This window comes from Camellia sinensis, chromosome 7, assembly GCF_055761805.1.
Source record: "Camellia sinensis isolate YWXY chromosome 7, ASM5576180v1, whole genome shotgun sequence".
NCBI classification, from domain to species: domain Eukaryota; kingdom Viridiplantae; phylum Streptophyta; class Magnoliopsida; order Ericales; family Theaceae; genus Camellia; species Camellia sinensis.
Window position 1 is genome coordinate 30,316,869 of NC_138967.1, and position 21,390 is coordinate 30,338,258.

At 37.0% G+C, this 21,390-nt stretch overlaps 1 protein-coding gene across 7 annotated transcripts; it reads right to left on the reverse strand.

The window, feature by feature from the left end:
- Window positions 1-104: 104 nt before the first annotated feature.
- LOC114263973 (AP2-like ethylene-responsive transcription factor CRL5) lies at window positions 105-7,391 on the reverse strand. 7 transcript variants are annotated; one of them, XM_082877648.1, is made up of 10 exons: window positions 3,850-4,744; window positions 3,555-3,749; window positions 3,378-3,453; window positions 2,175-2,523; window positions 1,797-1,885; window positions 1,639-1,712; window positions 1,501-1,551; window positions 1,270-1,346; window positions 989-1,045; window positions 105-396 (listed from the first exon to the last, which is right to left on the reverse strand). In XM_082877648.1, the coding sequence occupies exons 5-10, from the start codon at window positions 1,872-1,874 to the stop codon at window positions 371-373; spliced, it is 363 nt and encodes a 120-aa protein (XP_082733774.1). In that variant the 5' UTR covers window positions 1,875-1,885; window positions 2,175-2,523; window positions 3,378-3,453; window positions 3,555-3,749; window positions 3,850-4,744; the 3' UTR covers window positions 105-370. The 7 variants fall into 7 exon arrangements, with proteins under 7 accessions (XP_082733774.1, XP_082733780.1, XP_082733779.1 ...); XM_082877654.1 differs by lacking the exons at window positions 105-396; window positions 989-1,045; window positions 1,270-1,346; ... (1 more) ...; window positions 1,639-1,712; window positions 1,797-1,885 and adding exons at window positions 4,761-4,887; window positions 6,313-6,592; window positions 6,931-7,386 and having other exon boundaries at window positions 2,180-2,523; window positions 3,555-3,708; window positions 3,850-4,000; XM_082877653.1 differs by lacking the exons at window positions 105-396; window positions 989-1,045; window positions 1,270-1,346; ... (2 more) ...; window positions 1,797-1,885; window positions 2,175-2,523 and adding exons at window positions 6,313-6,359; window positions 6,465-6,592; window positions 6,931-7,391 and having other exon boundaries at window positions 3,374-3,453; window positions 3,555-3,708; window positions 3,850-4,000.
- Window positions 7,392-21,390: the final 13,999 nt, after the last annotated feature.

Below are 21,390 nucleotides of genomic sequence, written 5' to 3' on the forward strand. Positions count from 1 at the left end.
TATGCTATTTAGCGACGTTTTTAAAAACGCCGTGATAGCCCCTTTCTTTGTTTTTTAAATTGTGCTAATTTTACGTTATTGAACTAAAAAAATGCCTATAAAAAAACTAAAAAATAGCGTTAAATTTTTCGTAGTCAGCCATATTCAATATAAGCACAGGCCCATAAGAACCAAATTGTAGATGGAAACAACCAAAGTGTCCATTTGCCACTGGCTGACAATACCAAACCAGTGGCTCAAAACCCATCTTTAAGCAAGCATTAGTGTCTACAGGTCTATCTATGGTTCTATCCACTTCCACTACAAAAACATTAGAGACTGTATGCTCTTCTTGAACTCATAAAGAGTTGTAGTTCACAACTGAGACGAGTCAACTGCTCAAGATACATACTATTCCTGCAAAAACAGATCAAACCAATTTCAATTATAGAGATCATATGTAACATATCTAAAGCTGTTATAGAAAATAGATTTAACAAAAGTCAACCCTTCTTGATTCAACACAGTTCTTCATCCAACAAATTAAATTTAGTTGGTGAATGAAGCAACTTGTGATTCTACTATATTTTAGGTAAGCATCAAGATTTTTCTTTTAATATTTCTCGTAAAAAAAAATCCATTAATATACAGCAGCCTCTGGGCCTTGAGTTGAGGACAAATCAATGGTGACCACAGTTCAATTTTCATGTGGGATGATTGAAATCCTGTATTGTGGTTTGGGTTCTTGACCAATTTAATGGGTATGTTTGATGAGGGAAAGAGCCATTAGGCTGAAATACCCGGAATTTACAACCAATTTTAGAAAAAAACATCACAATAGATAAAAGAAATTGATTTTACAAGTTTCTATACTCACATCTTTTGACAAGAGACTATCCATGTTAAATTCCAACCTTAGATTCACAGAAGCTAACTTCATTGACAGAAACTACAAAATACAAAATGAATACACAATACCCATTAAGTCAAAGTTAGTGACAGCACTAACCCCGTGAAATTTTTATTGCTGCTACGTCATAGGCCTCAGCAGCTTCCTCTTGGGTGCCTGAAAATTGCAGTTAAATCAGAACCAGATCGAAATGAAATCAAAACCAGTACAAGAACAGAAAGCCACAGATTGCATTTAAATAGTTGCAATTTTTTAGCAAATTATGTAGCAAAACCACTAATGTCTTGGCAGAATTTGAAATGAGAAGATTTTTTAGCAATTAGATGTCTACGGGAAAAAGTTTTTGCCCAAATAAATTGAGAAGATGCAAAGGAACTCACTAAATGTCCCTAGATAAAGGTCCTTGTTTCCTGCAACTCTGTCTATCCGAGCTTGCCAGCGTCCATGTTGATGATGTCTGTTGAAGATTACATCAGAATTAGAGACCCATAAAGAAGGGCAGGGTCTGGGAACGACGAGATGTACATCAAATATACTTCTACTTATAATTAAAGGAAGCGTGCCAATAAAAATTATAGATTAACAGATGTATGTGCAAAAAATAGTAAGACCTTGTGACTCCTCTGTACATTGAAGCACCCCTTGAGAAGCCACTGCTTTTTCTGCAAAGATCAATATATTAGAGATAAAAACACATCAAACAAAGAAAACAAACATTGTTGTCTAATATACAAGGGGAGAGACTATACCTTCTTAAGTGAGCAACATATTCTTGTCTGGTCATGTTCTTCATATGTTCAAGTTCTTGTTGATAGTTTTCCAGCTAAATCATCAATATACAGAGTCCCATGTCAGTTACAAAACAATTGTTAGATGAAATAAGCTGATGAGAGGGTCAGAGAACCACCGGAAAATTGATATGGGTCGAAGGGCCCCAATACTTGAGTGCAGCTAAATCATAAGCTCTTGCAGCCTTTGCTTCCATATCATAACCCCCTGAAAATTAGTATTTGGCAATCATGAATTTGTGGATCGTTTTTGGGTAATTTATATAAATCTTGTATTTTTGTATATGCATGTGATTTATAATTCTTATGCATTTATTCTTTTCTGTTTTTCTGTGAGCCAATCCTGGTTAGGTGTGACTAATTCCTAACAGGATAATGAGTGATGTAGGAAGAAGGGTATGCATTTTGTATAATAAAATAAAAAGACAGACAGATGCAATAACAAAGAACATCTAGCATATTACAGAAAAGAGATGGAAGGAGATTAAAGAACTAACCTTGTGACACCTCTATATTGTGAAGTCCTCTGTCCAAATGTATCAATGGACTTCCTATGGACAACCTGCTTCTGATCAAGCTTCTCAGACCCTCTTTTCTTTCCCTCCATGGCTACACACTCAATAACAGTGGGTGAGATCTGCTGTGAACCAGTAACACAGCTTGATTGGGAGCCAGGGCTCATGGACAAGCTCAGTGACTGCAAATCCCTATACCCCAATGCACTCACAGACCCAGATTCAACCCCATTGTCCAATGCATGACTTGTAGGGTAATAATTCCTTGAAACCCAGTTCTTCATCACAGAGAAATCATCTTCTGCCATGTTTGGGAGCTGGAGATTGCAATCTGAAACCTGGACCTCCTTAGTCCCCTCCTTGAACGGTGTTTGGTACACCTCAGGGTAATAATTTCATTGTTTTCCTCAAAAAACTTTAAATGTCATTATTTCAATAACAATATATTCTATCATTTTCCATAGAACTCAGAGATTCCCTCTAAAACAATTAAAAACAGAGTCATTAACAAAACTAGACAGTTAATTTGAATGTTATTTTGGGGTGTGGTTTTCATTTGCAACCACCATACCTATACCTTCACCATGTGCCAAATTTTGTGGGTTTGTTGTGAATATTGTTTTGCTGTTCTGGTGACTGCATCTCCTAACTCGTCTTCTGGTTTTTGATGATACAAAAAATGCACAAATATGATAATGGCATCCAAAACCTTATTTCACATTTTTTATTCTCCTTTTACAAGTCCGCAAAAAGTGTTACACGAAGTTCTTGGTAATTCCTAGTTTCCTATCCTCTACACTACATGATTACAGTAAAACATACAGACAGACCCAAACTTTCAGACTAACATTTTTCAACATACAAAACCCAAAATTCATGAGAAAAGAGGCTTTAAACGTGCAGAGACAATGAAAACATACCAATTGTGAGCACAACACTTAAACATACAACACAAATCTGACTAATTGTAAGGTATATAGAGTTGACCAATTCAGATGAATTGAGACTAGCATTTAAAAAGTTCAGGCCAGCCTGGCCCAATAAGCCTAATTATCAATTCAAAGCCATTAAAAATGTGGGCTAGATTAGGCAGGCCACCAAAACAGTGCCACCCCTATGCAGGATGTGTATTTCTCTAGTAAATGCTGGAAAAGTTCCTATAGAGAGGAGTACATAGTTAATTACCAGCTAGTTGTCACAGTAGTAATGAAGAATTGTGATCCGTTGGTGTCTGCTCCTCCATTTGCCATGGATATTACTCCTGTAATAAGAAAGGGAAAAAAAAAATTAAATCAAAATTCTTGTGGCAAACTTGATAGCCTAGAGTTTAGATAAGGTACTTGCGAGGGGTTTTGTGCTCACCAGGGCCGGTGTGCTTCAGTTCAAAATTCTCATCGGCAAAGTTGTCACCATAGATTGATTCTCCACCCCGCCCATCACCAAGAGTAAAATCACCTCCCTGGATCATAAAACTGGGAATGATCCTATGGAATTTGCTCCCTTTGTAATGGAGAGGCTTCCCACAATATAACAAAATAAGATTGAGGAACAACAAATCTGTATTGATGCAATTCAAATTCTAGCTGTCAATCCATAATTAGTACTTTTCTACATCTGAATTGACAAACTCAGAACTAGATAAATGATAAATACATACCATTTGGTATATCCTTAAGCTGTGTGCCTTGACCCTGTTGTTTACCAGGACTTCACCCTGGTAAACCGACGTAGTAAAATTCAACATCTGGCAACTCATTTTAACTTCAATTGACGAATCAAATTATGCTATTTAGCTATGTAAAAGTTCCCTGTCAATTGAAGTTTTACATGGCTAAATATGAGAAATGTAAACTTCAGCATCTGGCAACTAATTTTAACTTCAAATGATGCAATGCTACCAGTCAGTTGTATTACCAAATATGAGAAATGTTATATCCAACACCAACCGGAACTGATCCTGGTGTCTCTCTCATTGTTATTCAATGTACTAAATTTCTAACTTCACTCTTGATTAAGTAAACAATTTTTTACAAAAAAAAAAAAGAAAAAAAGAAAGAGTTATTGGATAAGAAGTCTAGAAGGAGAAAGCCACCAGTCCTGCAGACAAAGGGTTAATTACACTTTTATCTCCCCTCAACTATCAATGAATATTGCTTTACCACATCAACTTCAATACTGCACATTGAGAACCATTAACTATGAAAAATGGTACAAATACCCTTCTTTTGGAAGGGTGGAATGTGCTCCACAGGAACTACTAAATAATGCCTATCTAGACAACAATTCAATGGGACCGATTAAAATTATGACGACAATGATGACAACAAAGCTATGAGGGTATATGTGAATATCCAATTTGTAAGATGACGACAGAATCATTTCCTATGCCATCAACAAATTTCACCAAAGTCTTCACAATTAGCAATTCTAACTGGTAACCAGAAGTCTACATAATAATAATTAGAAAAAACACAATATAGAAGAACAGGCAATCATAGTTGTGCTATGTCTAGAAACATAAAAGCCCAAAGCAAAACCAATGAATAGGTTCCCAATTTGGGAACTTACCAAGGGACTGAATAGATGTTAAATCATACATTTTAACCAAACTAAGCCAGGTCCAGGGTGTTCAGGTGGGGTTCCACCAGAATAAAATCTCACTCATACTTTGCCTTGGAGTACAGTGTTTAAAATCCTGAATGATGAACCAAGAAGAAAACTAGCCAAATCTGAAATTTTCTACACAATAATTTTTTTTGGATAATAGCACATTTCAAAGAATAGATTCCTCTATGGTATTGTTTCTTTTCTACAGATAAAGCAGAATATAGAAGTTAATCCATGCAATATCACAAACTGTTCATCAGTGGTTGTGTAATATCAACAAGAATTGTTCATGTAATGGTTATTTATTTGGTGATCCAAAAACGTATCACAAGCAACAAATGACAGTAAATAATCACATCCAATGAGGACTTTTCCTCCTCCTTGCTGGAAAATGATTTCTGCACAAGCATCCTGGCCATAACATGGTTTATTCATATCCATGAGTTTAACATAAGAGTAAAAATTTATGAGTTTGACAACATTGAAAAGAAATGAGAGATTATGATGAACAAACTTCTTTCTACCTCATTTGATTGAGATCTATCTACAACTCAATTTCTGTTTTCTCGAAATATATAAGATATTATTACAGCTTACACAGAGAATTACAGCCAGATAACAAAGTATCCACCTACACTCCTAAATACAAGACTAGATATTTCTTTCCTTACGCAAATCCTGGGCAAAAAATGAATATACCCTCCCTGACAGGTGCAGAAAAAGAAGAGGAAGAATAAACCAAAAATGGCTTCTATAAAATATGTTCATTAGATCTATTGAACACACTAGCCTCTGCTATAGAGAGGTAATATTTTGCCCAACACTCTTGACTAGCCATCTGCCATGAAGCATTAGGGTGGCTATATCTCACCCACCCAGCTCAGAATTAATCAAGACAGATACAAAAATTGTACCAAGTTGAAGACAATTAATGAGATAGGATGCTAACAAAGGTGAACAAGTGGGGGGTTTAGTTGAACGGCGATGGTGTTAATGTTTTAAAGGGGGAAAAAAGTCAGTTGAGGCCAATATAATAGGTAAGGAGCTGGTGGTTCAAGAATAACAATCTCCTACTAGAAGACGAAGATACAGCAGTTGAAAGTGAACTTGACTAAGTGTAACTCAAATGCTTGTCCCTTAAAAAGTGGGTGAAGGGATTGAGGCACAGCACAAGAATGGGTAATGAAGAGGTTTAAAGGACTTGGCAAATTCCTCGGACTCCCTTTGTGAGGTTTGAGAATGACGACAGAAACAAAGGGGTGGGAGTGGATAGAGGCAAGAATAGGAGCTTGAAACCCCCAAAATTTTAAACATATTGTCATCATGTTTTAAAATCTTCATCAAATTGAAACCCCCAAAATCTCAGATACAATATACAACCCCAATTCTGAAATGGGTCTCCAAATCTTCCCAACTGTCTATGCAATGAATATATATACTCAAACAGAAAACAAAACATTCAACAGTAACCAAAAACAGCTCTATTATAATAAATAAATAAATAATTTGAAACCTGAGTGCTGAAGGATTGATGTCTTGAAAAGCAACAGCCTTCTCATCCTGCACAATCTCAACTTGTATAAATCAGTAAAAATAAGATATTTACACAAACTTTCATATGTATGTATATATGGAGAGAGAGAGAGAGAGAGAGAGTGATCAAACTGAGTGGAGAAGAGTGGTAGAGCTGGCGATTTGACAGAAGGTGCAAGACGGTGATGCTCCACCCGCCATTTCCCCTCCCTTCTTCACCTCACAGATCATTCAGCTTTCCGATTACTTGCCAACATCAACTACACAAAAATACGTTTTGTAGTGTATAATCTTGAAATTACTATGATATCCCTGGCAGAGTAGTAAACCCTCGTTTCTTTATTTTTAAAAAAAAATAAAAGAAAGAAAGAATGAAGGAAGGCAGGAACGAACGATATGGCAGATGCAAAAACGTGAGCTTGATCTTGAGACGATCTACAGCTTTATTTTTCCACGAACACATGATGGTGTTAATTTTCCAAAACGACATTGATTGATGGATATGGATGCCCAAATGAATCAATGATTAAGTTGGGATCTGGTGTTGATCTTTCCGATTCCATCGTCGAAGTTCTGAGAATAAGTAACGGAGTCGTACCTGAAGGTTTGAGGGAGGTTATGACGAGGGCGGACTAGAAGCTTTCTGAGCTTGTAGAAGACGTGTCTCCAGCTACCCTTGCTGTGGCAGCCCAGAACAGCAGTCTCTTGTTTGTTCATCTCCAGATCTCTGGCGAAGGTGGGCTTTCTGCAGAGGATCCAACCGCATCCCCAATCCTACCATTTCCTGATCCAACCGCATCCCCAAACCTAGCAAATCTATATCAGAAAACCCTAACCTTGAGCCCTAGATCGATTTAGACCATAGGGATTCGAACAATCACGGAGAGATACGCTCAAATCACGAGTAGAACAAGATTTTTCGGATCAAACAACTGAAGAATTGATGGAGATCGAAGATCCGACGCCTCGAAGATCCGATGCCTCGATTTCTCTCTCTTTCTGAAGTCACGCCTCTGTTCAATCTGAATAGAAGAATGTCATAGGCGTGAGTTGAGCCACTGTTTAAAAGAAATAACGGGGCACAAAACGAGTGATGGTTTAGTTTTATTTTTTTGGAATTTGAAAAATCTGGATAATTTTACGACGTTTTTGAAAAACGTCATAAAAAAAACGTCACTGTATGTCCTTTTTCTTGTAGTGCAAATAAATACGCGAATTTATTGTCCAACATGGGGAGTGACATGGTCATGGTTATTTTTATTTTTATTTTTATTTTTTCCTTTTAATATAGTGCCATCCGATTTTTTCTAATCATCTAGCATTTGACCCTAGAGGAACTACTTGTAATGCAGTATTTAAAAAATAAAAAATAAAAAATAAAATAAATTATATTAAATTATCAGAATAACAAAATAGCCGTGGTTTCTAGAGCTTAATATCCATTTGGCTTCTTATGTTACTTTCATGCTACCTTGGAAAGAGTCAACCAAAATACTATACCCACATTAGTGTAACTCAATAATAGCATATTTAGGCTTCGTTTGAGAACAGGCTAATTTAGTAATTTTTTGGTTATTTGGCTAAAAAAGTAAGTAAAAAAAACTTATATGTTTGGGATGACTTTTTGACTAATTACGAAAAGATGTGCAAAAAGTAGAGAGAAAAGAGAATCTTTGACTTTTTGGTATGAATTGTTGGCTTTTTGGCTAAAAATGTAACTTTTTGAATTTTTAGCTAAAAAGATAAGTTCCCAAACGGGGCCTTAGATTCAAATTAATTAATTCTGAACACGCTGCATGAGGTCATGGACATGGGTTTTGTAACCTAGGCTTGCTTAATTTTCTAGAACTTAGTATATAATTTAGTTTAAGGGTCAAATAAAACTTTCGAAATAGGACACTGTCAAGCTTAGTTGCGCTAATCTACTTTGCCGCAAAGTATACTTAATTAAGTTTATATATATAGTGTGCAAGTGAAATCTTTGAACTTGTCATTTTAAAAAATAATATTTAAGAACTCCATGAGGGAACTTTTAAAAAATAATATTCGTGTAAAAAAAAATTTTAAAAAAAAAGATCACATGAAAATTTAAAATTCCCAAGATATTAATTTGTAATTATATTTCAATTTTAAACAATGAATAACAATTCTAATCAAACAATCAAAAAAAATTGACACAATAATTTAACGTGAAAAAAATTACAATTGAATCACCTCCAATTATGATAAAAAAAATCACAGTTCAAAGTCACAAAACAATTTACTCAGAAGACAAAAATGAATTGCACATGTACCTTCAATTACCCAGCGAATCTACGCTCGAATTGAACTGACCCCAATGTGCCTCTTCCACCACCATCTTCACCTCAGAATTGTCCTGCCCAACATTGAATCCACAACGCCGATATCGAATCCACGACGATAAGCCACTCTGAAATCCACTAAAACTTTAGGTCCAAGTTTCCCGGAATCCACCGAAAAACACCATTTTCTTAAAATGTAATTTTAAGAGAATTTAAGTGTTTTTGCATGTTTCTTAAAATCTTCTATTTTCATCTATTCATGCTTCAAGATAATCATGTCATATGTCGATTGCTTTTATATGCTCTTGTGGCACTAATAGTTGTTTTGCAGATCATGAGCTAAAGAAAAAAGTTAGTTTTTGTTGGTTGTAATGGGTTAGGGTGATTAGGATTTTATTTGTTAAGTATGTTTTGTCACGAAATTGTCAAATGGGAAGATTGTTAAGTTTTTGTTGCTGACAATTCCGTTTGACAAAACCCCTTTCAGTTGTAATTTTATTTGATCTTTTGTTTCAGTGAGACTATGAGTATTTAGATGTAAATCCAACCCAAATTGTGCCTATATAGAGGAGTTTGTGATCTTAATCCTGCCATGTTTGCCACTTCGCTGACTAAAAATTGCCTTCGAAGTTGTTTGACCGCTTGAGCGACTATTTATGCGCTCGAGTGAAGAAAATGATCATCCAGTATTTTTGCAGAGCACCTGAACATATGGGAAGAAAGTTTTACCGCTTGAGCGGTGAAAGTTGCATTCGAGCAGTCAGCCTATATGTTTTGCATCGCCTTTACTCACACTACTTGAGCAGTGAAATGTGTGCTTAAGTGGTCTGCGCGATCATGTTTTCTATAAAGTGCGTCATTCGTTGTTTTTAAGGCTCGAGCCGTCCAGATTTTTAGAAAGGAAGAAAAAATAAAGTGCTTTATATTATAGGCTATTTTATATGAGTTTCTTTGATGTATAGAAAGTGATCGACGGATCAACGAACTTCAAATCGTTGAACATCAAGGGTTGGTATTATTATTTCGTTTACTAAAGAAAGAGTTGTTCTTCGGTGGATTCCGAAAAACTTAAGCCTAAAGCTTTGGTGGATTGCAGAGTGACTCATCGTCGTGGATTCAACATTAGCATTGTGGATTCAACATTAGACAAGACAATTCCGATGTGAAGACGGTGGTGGAAGAGGCACATTAGAGTCGGTTCAATTTAGGCATGGATTTGGTAGGTAATTGAGAGTACACTTATATAATTTTTTTTTGTCTTCTTAGTGGATTGTTTTGTGGCTTTGGTTCGTGATTTTTTTTATCACAATTGGAGTGCCTCCAATTATGTTTTTTTCACGCTAAATCGATGTGTTGATTTGTTTTTTATTATTTGATTAAGATTGTTATTTACTGTTTAAAATTGATACATAATCACAAATTAATATTTCGGAGATTTTTAGATTTTTCAAAAACACACCTAACAAATAAAATCTTAATCACTCCAACCAATTACAACTAACCAAGATAGCTTTCTCAAGGTCAAGGGGATGAATTCGTATCTAAATACTCATAACCTCACTAAAACAAAAGAGCAAATAAAATTATAATTAAAATGAGTTTTGTCAAACGGGATTGTTAATTACAAAAACCTGACAAACTATTTATCAAAGAGGATTGATTTGAAGAAATAAAAGATTGACATATAGTTTAGATACAAAATGGTTAAAAATGGAGTTATGTTTACATCCTTTGGGCAGCAATCTCAGTAAGCAAGGCCCATGGGTTTGGAACCGGACTAGACTCTGGCCCGTGGCTTTTTGCTGAGCTGGCCCAAGTTTGTTTACTGTAGTCTGTAATTATTAAAGTCTGATTACGGTTCCTAATGTTATTTTTGTTTTGGACCATGTTATGTTCTCCACAACTACAAATATATATATATTTTAAAAAAAAAAAGATCAAGTTTCTCAAGTTTGATTGAAATTAGTTGGAGATCTCATTAGCTAAGCGAGCTAAATTTAAACACATTATGAAGTTTGTTGATAAACAACCCTACCCACAGTACAAGAGCATTAAGGCCTACCAAGGCAGCACCTCCAAAAGGCCGACCCAACTTCAAAGAGGTCATTGACATGAAGCCAATCCTGTAGAGTGTCAAATGTGATAGTCCCACTTAAGATGGCACTCATATCTAAATTAATCCATGACCCAAAAAGAAAAAACACTTGCATAAATCTAGAAATAAGTATTCTTAATTAATTATTAATACTATGTTGGGCACTCAGCCAGAGATCCATTTTAGGTTAAAAGGATATGTATTTGTTTAAAATGATACTTATCTATTCAAAATTTATCAGTCCGTTTATCTGTTTAAATGTCACCTATTTATTCAAATATTGCATATCATATATATGTGTCATCCATCTGTGCAATTATCTATTCAAATCTCATTTATCTACACGTGTCATCTATCTATTCATCTATTTGTTTAATGTCACCTATTTGTCTACCGCATCGCCACTAATTGCCGCTGCTGGCCACCACTATTGCTTCTGCCGACTTTTCAATGACTTTTATTTTTTAACGCGTGTTCTTATCACCAAAATAGATTAAATATTGAACCAAATAATATATGACCTTATAGAAATGGACTTTTCACCAATTAATCATATTATCTTCAACTCTTACATGATTAACTTTATATATGGATGGATACAAAAAATTGCATAGAGGATTGGTACTATGAAGATGGACCAGCCCAGGATTAAAGAAATGATGGGCCAACCTGGAGATAAGTTTTAAAAAGTTGCTTGCTAATTGAAACACATAATATTTTTTTTTTCTTTTTAATTTGACAAAGAAATTAATTTTTTTTTTTAATTTCACAATTGTGGTATTGTATCACGACATTTATAGTTTACTTCTAGTTTTATTTATTTTTATATGATTTGTATGCAAACTTTTCTTACACAATTAGTAAATGGAGAACAAAAGATTACACATTTACATAACGCTCCGATTATGACACTGATTAATGATGATTAATGACAATATTTTAATGAATAATGTTTGAGAGCCACAATTTGTGTGGCTCAAATGGCTCAAAACTGTCAAAACGACGTCGTTTTGACATATTTTGTACTCAAAACGACGCCGTTTTGACAGTTTTGAGCCATTTGAGCCACAAAAATTGTGGCCCTCTACCATTGCCCAAATATGATATCTTTGTTAAATAATGAGAGAGAGAGAAAGAGAGAGAGAGTATGAATCTTGTTGTAAACTTTCCTTTCATTGAGAAAACTAGCTCATGTCCAATCCACTCCAAAATAATAATAATAATAATAATAATAATAATAATAAATAGCTCTTGGAGAGAGAGAGAGAGAGAGAGAGTATGAATCTTGTTGTAAAGTTTCCTTTCATTGAGAAAACTAGCTCATGGTCCAATCCACTCCAAAATAATAATAATAAATAGCTCTTGGCCATGTGAACATATATATAAACACAAAACATCCAAATTTGTTCTCAAATTTCATCAAAAGAGGCTACATTATTAGTATTAGAATAATTTTGATTAACTAATGATAACAGTTAACACAACACGACCATGACATCTCCTGAAAACATGCGATTAGTCAAATGAAACGAGGAAATCAATTATAATATGGCTCCAAACCAAAGTTCCAAAATCACAAATTATATCTAAAGTAAAGCCGGCAATTGTGGTCTAATCCATGTCTCTATATGCATTCTGACGAATGCAATTAGATGCCATTTAGTTATTTAGTTACTTAATTATATGTAGAATGATATAATACATGTATCTCACATATATTGTATTACAACTATTTCGATATGATAATGATCAATATGAAAATACTATACGAAGTCTATGATTAGACTTGGGACATCACTTCTTTTTTCTTCTTCTTTTTTCCTTTTTCTTAAAAAAAATCTTTTTTTATTAATCATGTTCGGTAGACTAATTATCTAGAAATTAAAAAATTAGTGTACTTTTGACAGGTAAAAGTACTTCATGAAGGAAAGTTTGAAGTGCTTAAAATAGTGAAGAGAATTATCCTATATTAATTGGTGCCAATTCTTTTGTCTAACATGTATATGGTGATACATTTATATAAAATTTCTAAATCAAGTAGCAACATGAATTTTTACACAACTAATTATGATTAGAGTTGTAAATGAATTGTATCAAGTTGCGCAGAGTAGTATTCAAGCTCGGCTCGAATATAAAATAGAATGAGCTCAAGCTTTGCTCAAAATTCAAAGCAAAAGTGAAATTCACATTATTACATGCAAAATTTAGCACACTTTTATTATTTATGTATATATAATAATCGAGCAATTTTAGCTAGAATTTGGCTCATTTGTTAATCGGACTCATTTTAAGAATATGATCGAATAAGTTGTACGCGAAAATTGTTCATAAACAACTTTATTTGTTATATCCCTAATTGTGATATCTATTGGAGCAACAAAGTGATTATTTAAAAAAAAAAAAAAAAAAAAAAAAAAAGGTGACGTTGCATGTTCCAAAATTTGGAAAATTACTACACATATTATAGTAATTAAATATATATAGTAAGTTGAGAACGTTGATGAAGAAGCGGTGGAATTCCCTGCCACAGTACAGACCCGGGAGCAAATCCTGGCTGGTGCAATATGTTTTAATTATTGGAGAAATGTACAAAAACATCTCCCTGCATGCCACGTGTCAGCATCTTAGAAGACGGCTAGTAAAATGTTTTTTTGGGTATCGATTTTGTCATGAGATGTGAAAAAAAATTAATATCATAATTTTTATATAAATAATTAGACTTTTGTATGTAAATTACGAAAATAAAAATGAAAAAGATTGAAACTCACAATTGAACTTGTTTGGGAATTGATTTTTTTAAATATATTTACGAAAAGTTACATAAAAAAGTAAAGATAATCAATTGATAACTTGTAATGACTTTTTGACAAAAAAATCACTCTACCCAAACATGGCTCACAATTTTACCATAATGGCATGCACTTTATATGTCAATTTTTAAGTTATCACTAACTCCACTATGTAATTTCTAACCCCTTTGCTAGAATAGTAAACTTTGGCGAGTTTAACCAGAGCAACATGAACCTAATTCGAAATTTTTTAAGAATTAAGTAACATATATATATATATATATATGTATATATTTTAATTTGGTGAGGGCTTGAGTAACATGTGATTTTTTTTTTTTTTTTATAAATTGGATAAATCAAAAAGTAACCTGTGATTGAAAACACCATTTTACTTAATATAGATATAAATTAATATAGATTACATGAATATTAAGATATGTTTATTTTTGAAAGATTATCCAAAGTCGGTCAGGTCTATCATGGTCTAACTCTAACCCTAGACCTGACCAAGAAAAAATTAATTGTTGAATTAGAAGAAATATCTTATAATAATCAATTTAAAGCGACTCATATCTATTATATAACTATTAAAGTGTGTTTATATCTTAAAAAAAATTATCAAATGTTAGATCGGGTTAACTCATGGACTATGTTTTAGCATAAAAATGCAATAGGCCATAAAAATTTATCCTAAAAGTGAGTGTCTAATATAGGTTTAAAATTAGTGAGATGTGCATCGCACTTACAATAGATGTAGACTTTTTTTTTTTTTTTTTTGAATAATTTGTTTTGTAGATTTTATGAATTTGTTTGTTTTACCATAGAACTTATTCAAGTGAAGTTTTATGTCAATTTTTAAAAATATTTGTAATTATTAATTTGAAGGTTCTACTTGAAATTTTAAACTTTTTCATTTTTTGAATAAGATTATGACACGTGTACTTGAAATTTTTGAGCATTTGATAAATTATGATTTACAGCTAAAAAATAATTTAAAATTATACATGATTCAAATTTTCTTTGGACTTTCTTTTTAAATTTAAATTAAATATAGCTTAGACATAACTAAAAAAAATTACCATTTAACCAAAAAGATATAGTTAAAATTATTTTTTGACATTTTATATACATTTTTTTTTTTTTGAATTTGAAAATTAGATATGGTTAGATGAGTCAATAATCTTAAATTATATTTATTTTTTGGTTTCAAATATTAAAAAAAAATGAGTAATATTTTGGAAAAATATGTTTTTATAATTTTAAATTATATATTACTAAAATTAAATTTAGAATTCCTTTTAAGGATTTTTAAATATCAAATTAGATGTGGCTTGGATATCGTTAAATTTATTTATATGACTTTCTATATATTTTTAAAATTTAAAATTATATATACAATTAAATCTGTCGATAATTTTATGTCACACTACAAGAATTAACACTTTTGCTAACCAAAAATTGGTCACTAAAAGCCAATTTTTGGTCGGCAAAAGTTATCCGCGATTAATTTTTTTGGTCGCTACTTTGGTCGCCAATTAAAGGTCGGCAAAAGTAATTCGCGACCAAAATTTTGGTTGGTCGGGAAAAGTTGGATTTGCTGACTAAATTTTTGATTGCTAAATATATCATTACCGCGACTAATTAATTTAGTCGCTAAAACACTTTGGTCGCGAAAAGTAATATTTTCCCGACTAAATATGTTTGTCGCCAAAAGCAAAAAATCGGAGACCAACTGTTTTCGTCGCCAAAAGTTGAGGAATTGCCAACTAATAATTTAGTTGCCAAAAGGTAAGGAATTGCCGACTAATGATTTTAGTCACAAAAGTGCAAAATTTGACGACCAATTATTTAGTCGCCAAATGACATTAAACAATCAATGACTAATTAGTTAGTCGCCAAATCTCTGTAGACATCCCATTTTTGACCGACCTTAAGACTCAGACGTCACCGATTGAGCGCTTGGTGATGTTACATATTGTGCTCGTTCAGAAGTTTCAGAGTCTCGGCTGCGAGCCTAGCCTCCGGACTTCCGGACTCTTTCATGCTTTGCCTCGGTTTGCAAACCAGGCTCTGTTTTCTCTGTTTTCTCTTCCTGAAGGGAGGGAGAGGTCTCGTAGATCATCTCTCAGTGGCCGTAGGCTACGTTTCGTGGTCGTAGGCCATTTTTCCCGTTTGGAGTCCGGTTTTCAGTTTTTCGGAGCCGTTGGCCGTGTGCCTCGATTCGGGACCGCATAACCACCTCCGTTTGCTCCGGTTTTTGGCATGCATCTTATTTGCTCCCTGTTGAGGGACACTGTGGCTCGAAAAACCAACTTCGTGGTCGAACACCACTTCCGGTGCCTAACAGTCAGTTTTTGGGGCCTCGGGCTGCGCGTTTCGGCCCCCGAACCTCCTTTTGCATCGGCTTGAGTTCATTTTTGGCAGGGACCTCTGTTTTATTGTTAGAAAGGTCGTAGAAGGGTGGGAGGCAGTAATTGTTCTGACAACCAGTTTTATTCCTCCATCACCCTCCGTCGCCCGTTTTTCCCACTTGAAGGCCAATGTTGACCACCCTAAGGCCACTTTGTCTTGCCCCAAACCACATATTTATGTTGTACACACCTGGGAGGCACCAATATCATATGGTCGGCCAGTAATTGTGTGTGACCCTTTTGAACCCCTCCTAAAAGTGGCCTTTTCTCTCTCCTGGTTCACTTTCTCCAGTTTTTGACCACATGGTTGTGTTGTGCACACATGGGAGGCCACCAATCTGGGGTGGCCGGCCACTAAAACTTCTTGAGCCTTTTGACCCTTGGCCGGCCGGCCACGGGGAGAGCCGGCCGGCCACCTGCAACTTAAATACTAGGCCGGCCATGATCCTCTCCTCTGGTACATTACAAATCTGTATTTTGTTTCTCCCATATTGTGTATCCGGGGGGCTGCACTTTTGGGGAGAAGTTTGAATTCCTTTCCCCCCCCCATTTTTCTCCCCTTTTCCTCCATTCCTCCCTCTATATAACAGCACCTCTAGCTGCATTTCAAAAGGTTAGAAGGTTTGGTTTAAGCCTCTTGCATTCAATCTCTCACTCTCTATATTCCAACCATCAAAACCCCTCAAGTCCTACACCATTTCTACACCATCTCCAAGCCAACCAATCCACACTCCATTCCAGCAGCTTCAAGGCCATTTCCAGAGGTCAAGGGCTCCCAAACTTGGTCCAAGAAATGTTGAAGCATTGGTCTTCAAGGCAAATCAAGAATCAGTAGCCTTTCAAAGGCCTTGCACAGCATTCCAGCATCAATCGCAAACAGAGGCTAATTGGAGCATCACAATGGATTTCCGTGCCAAGCAAACCGAGCATGCATCATCCATCATTCGGAACAGAGTCGAGGCAGTCCCTAGCTTGCATGCTAGTTTACCGCTTTCCTAGTTAAATTTGTTATTTAATTTGGATTCTGTACATATTTGGACTGTATTATTTATTTGGACTATACTATTTATTTGGGACTGTATATTATTTTATTCGGACCCTCTGCGCGATGGCAATGTTGTAATAAGTGTGCGTGCGTGTGTGTGATGTATGTCTTCCAACCCCACGTCTTTCTCCATTTTATTTACCCGCTTATGATGGTTAGATTAGGGCATGTTTCAATTAGCATACAGTATGATAGCATGTTTGCATTCATTTATCTGTTTGCATGCACCGGGCTCAGCGCATCATACTAACTGCATCGTATTTTCAATTCCAAGTTGAATACATGCTAGCTGTAGAATTTCATATGCCATGTTTAGAATAGCCGAGCCTGCTATAGTTGCACTTTTGCATGTGTTGCATTAGGCATTTCTGTATAATTAGGATCATGCATGGATTTCTAATTAGCTTCTGTTTTGGCTTGGAGTACTCGGTAAGTTTTATGCTTTAGCATCCTTGCATGCGTGTGAGTGACTGCCATGAATAGCATACTTACCATGAGGCTATGTGCTTATATGATATAACTGCCTGAATACCTGTGGGTGAAGGTTAGGTTATTTGAATTGGAACAATTCATCGAATGTGTGTTTTAAGCCCACTAGATAGTGGCAAAATCATATTTTCTAAGCCCACCCGAGGGTGGGAAATCCATGTCTTAGCCTACTTGCGAGTAGCACCATCAAACCATTTTCAAACAAACAAACATGAAATGTTTTGTTCCAATTCAAGCGATCCAGTCTATACTTGTATGCTGTGCGCATCACATAGTAAATCTAGGATAATAATCGGAATAAGAACGCATAATGTTTTCAAAAATAGATATCATGGTTAGTAGAGGCCGATCTTTGATCGGGCGAGCGGGGGTGCTCACGAAGTGACCTTCCCCAATCGTACCCAAGTTCCCGAGCCGAGGCAACTTTGGTGATGACGGACACGTGGCCTTAGGCAAACGAGTCAGGGTTTCCTAAATTTTTCCAAAATAAAATATTTAGGTGGCGACTCTGTATCTGGCAAAGCAGTCCATGTTTGGCACTTCTTTCAAAATCTATTTTCTCAAAACGATTTGCCGGATTTGGACTCTTTGGTTCAGATTAAGAACCGTGACAATTTGAGAGTCGTGAACTGTAGTAAGCCCAATATCGAATGGAACGGGGGACTCGTTCCTCCCCCGGGGCGTTCGGGGGACGTCTACAGTTTCTGGCGACTCTGCTGGGGAGTTAGAGAACTTGACTCGAACTCATGATATCTGTTTTTGACTACACTTATGTGTTTCTTTGCATTGCATTTGCATTGGTGCGCCTAGGACACCGTGTTTGCCATCTGCTATTCCTGAACGGTTTGCCAGAGGCTTGTCTTGTCAAGGCATGACCATAAGGCTGACCGGTTATGGGCTCTGCCAGTATGGGAACAGAAACCCCGGTTTTACCGAGGCACCCTTTTGACCATTCGACCTAGTGCATATTCGGAATCCATAATGACCATTCCAAGCGAGGACAGGTTGCTTACCCGATTTAGGTTGTTTGAAACCGCTGCATGCGTAGTGAAACCCTAGCTCCTGACAAAATAGGACAAGGAAACCCTACCCCAACATAGGTGTGTTTTGGCTCTCACTTGTTTCTTAAGTGCTTTTAGAGTGCGTCTCTATACGAATGCATGTGTCAGTCCACAAGTTTGGACATCAGGCTTGCGGGCACCAGTTCAGTATTTTGGGATTCAGTTTAACTGAGGGTATCAGATTTGAGGCTGAATTTTGGAGGCAGAATTCAGTAGAGGGCACAGTCATCCTGCTACACTCGTATCTGTTTTGGTGAAGTTGAGCTGAGATGCTGCATGTTTTCTATTTTGCTAGGTAGTCTGGGAACCATAGCTTCAGAAGGCTCCGATATCCCCCGAGGTTCATCGAACTTGTGCTGATAGACTTTGTCAGGTCAGAGATTCAGTTCGAGGGCAATCAGTGTTCCTTTGCCAGAGGCAGGGTAAAAGGGCCAATCAGGCACAAATCACTAGTTCAACAGTTACCAGATCAGTGGCCCTTATCCACCCCACTAGTGAACAGTCAGGCTGAGGTCACAGTTTCTACTGCAGGGATAGATACCAGTCAGTTAGATGGATCAGCAGAACACATTAAGGATGGAGGTAATGATGCGCCAGATGCAAGAAAGTATAAAACTCATGCAGTAAGATGCTGTCCGCCAAGTAGAGTTCTCTAAACAGCAGGCCATAGTCATGGCCCAGCAGGCTGAGCTAATCACCAGGCTGCAACAGCAAAATGGAGCATCTGCTTCGTACCAAGCCCCTCCCCCACCAGGAGTTCCAGCATCCGAGGAGGCACCAAATGTCCAGGGAGATACGAACATTCTGACAGGACCGGCTCCGCCCCCAATCTTACCCCAGTTGTCTAAAGCACCGATCAACCTACCGGATTCACCATTTGAGTTCAAGTTAGACCCTACAGCGCTGAAGGTGAGCAAGCTAGAAAAGATGTTCAAGAAATCTCAGGGAGTAAAATCCATTCCGGACATTGAGGACGGGTACATCGACGCAGCTGTGACACTGCCGGACAGGTTCAAGATGCCTCACATCAATCGTTTTGACGGGTCAGGAGATCCCATGGTCCACCTGAGTTTATTTTCAGATGTTCTGTGCCCGATGGGCTTGACAAGATTACAGAAGCTTTCCCTTTTTGGCAAGACCCTGTCGGGTATTGCGGCCATCTGGTACGCCAAATTGGAGGATTCAGTGAAACGAAGCTGAGAGGAGATGGCCAAGGCCTTCGTCGCACAATATTCATACAATACGCAAATCGAGATTACGACCCGTGATCTTGAGACGACGAGGCAGGAGCCTAAAGAGAGCTTCTCAGAATTCGTGGCCCGCTGGAGGGCCAAGGCCTCAATGATGACCATTAGGCCAATGGATAAGGATCAAATACGGATGGTTGTGCGCAACCTCCAGCCCAAACTAATGCAGAAAATGATTGTGCTCCCCTTCCTTACCTTTTCAGATTTGCATGAGATGGGAGTACAGATCGAGGATGCTATGAAGCAGGGCCTCATTGACCAGGAGAAGGAGTAGCCCAGGAGGGCGTTTACCCGCAGTTCGAATGCGACCACCAGCGATGACGCAGCTGCAAGATCTTCCGAAGTGGGCATGGTCACCACCACCACACCAAGAGCAGCCACCCCCTTTGTTGGTGCATCCACTTCAAACCCCCGAACTTCAGACTATCTACCCCGAGGCAAGAGGGTTTTCACCCCACTCTATATGTCTTTGTCTAAAGCCCTGGGGGTCCTACTCTGGAAAGGACATCTGAAACCGTTAGAGCAACGGCCTCTACCCGATCCTCTCCCTCTAAAACATGACCCGACTAAGTACTGTGCTTTCCATCAACAAACTGGTCATGACACCGACAGTTGCGTCCGTCTCCGCCACGAGAAACAAAATTTGATTGACAATGGGGTCATCCCCGCACCAGGTCCTGCAAAGTCTATCGGCACTTGATCAGTGAACTTGTAGGGGATAATGTGATGTGATCGAGGGATGAACCACCTACGGGCGGCGTTCAGTTTATTTCAGATATGGTGTATGGCACGCACCGTTTTGAGCATTTGGCGAAAGCTACATTCTGACTTGGGTATTGAGTCAGTCTTGTTGTTTTGTTTTGAGTCTGTCCTTTTATTTTGAGTCAGTCTTTTCATACTGAGTCAGTTGAGGTCTGTCTTATCGTATCGAGTCAGTCCTGTTGCATACGGGTCGGGTGATCCCGAAGGGTGTTACCTCGGACATCACTGTTTTGTTTCGTGTTTGTCTTTTTGCTTTCTTTGAGTCTGTTTCTACCGAGGAGCCAGTTGTGCCAACAGATTTTTAATGAAACAGCAGTGATTTTCACGCTCTCGTATTTGCTTCTGCCTTGTGCCAGTTATGCCAGAAGTTCTGAATGAGATGGCAGTATTTGACTAAGAACTCTGCCTTTTCTGTGCCTTGAAGTCATCGTAATAACCTGAGTTTTTCAAAACTTTTTGAATGTTGCGATGAAAACAAAGAGGGAGGAATTCCTCGGGATTTGCAAAACTTTGATCAAATTGAGAGAAAGAGAGGCGTGCTAAGCCCTTAATGAATGAAATCATGCTTGTTAGTGTGAGTACTGAGAAGGACCCTAGCTTTGATCCAGAATGGTTCCACACTATCTTCGGCGCGAGCAATTTGTCGCTTTCTTAAAAGATTTCAAAAAAATGTCTTACGCGGTCCTGCGAAGACCTGTGTGGAATCGCTCTTGAGATTGTGCAGCTTAGGATCGCTCTCAGCCTCAAGACTCGACTCCTCATTTTCAAACCTTGGACTAGAACTCAGAAAGTTCAAAGGTCAACTACAATGTAAGGCCTGTGTGGCTGGATCCAGAGCAACCCGTGAATTAGTGGC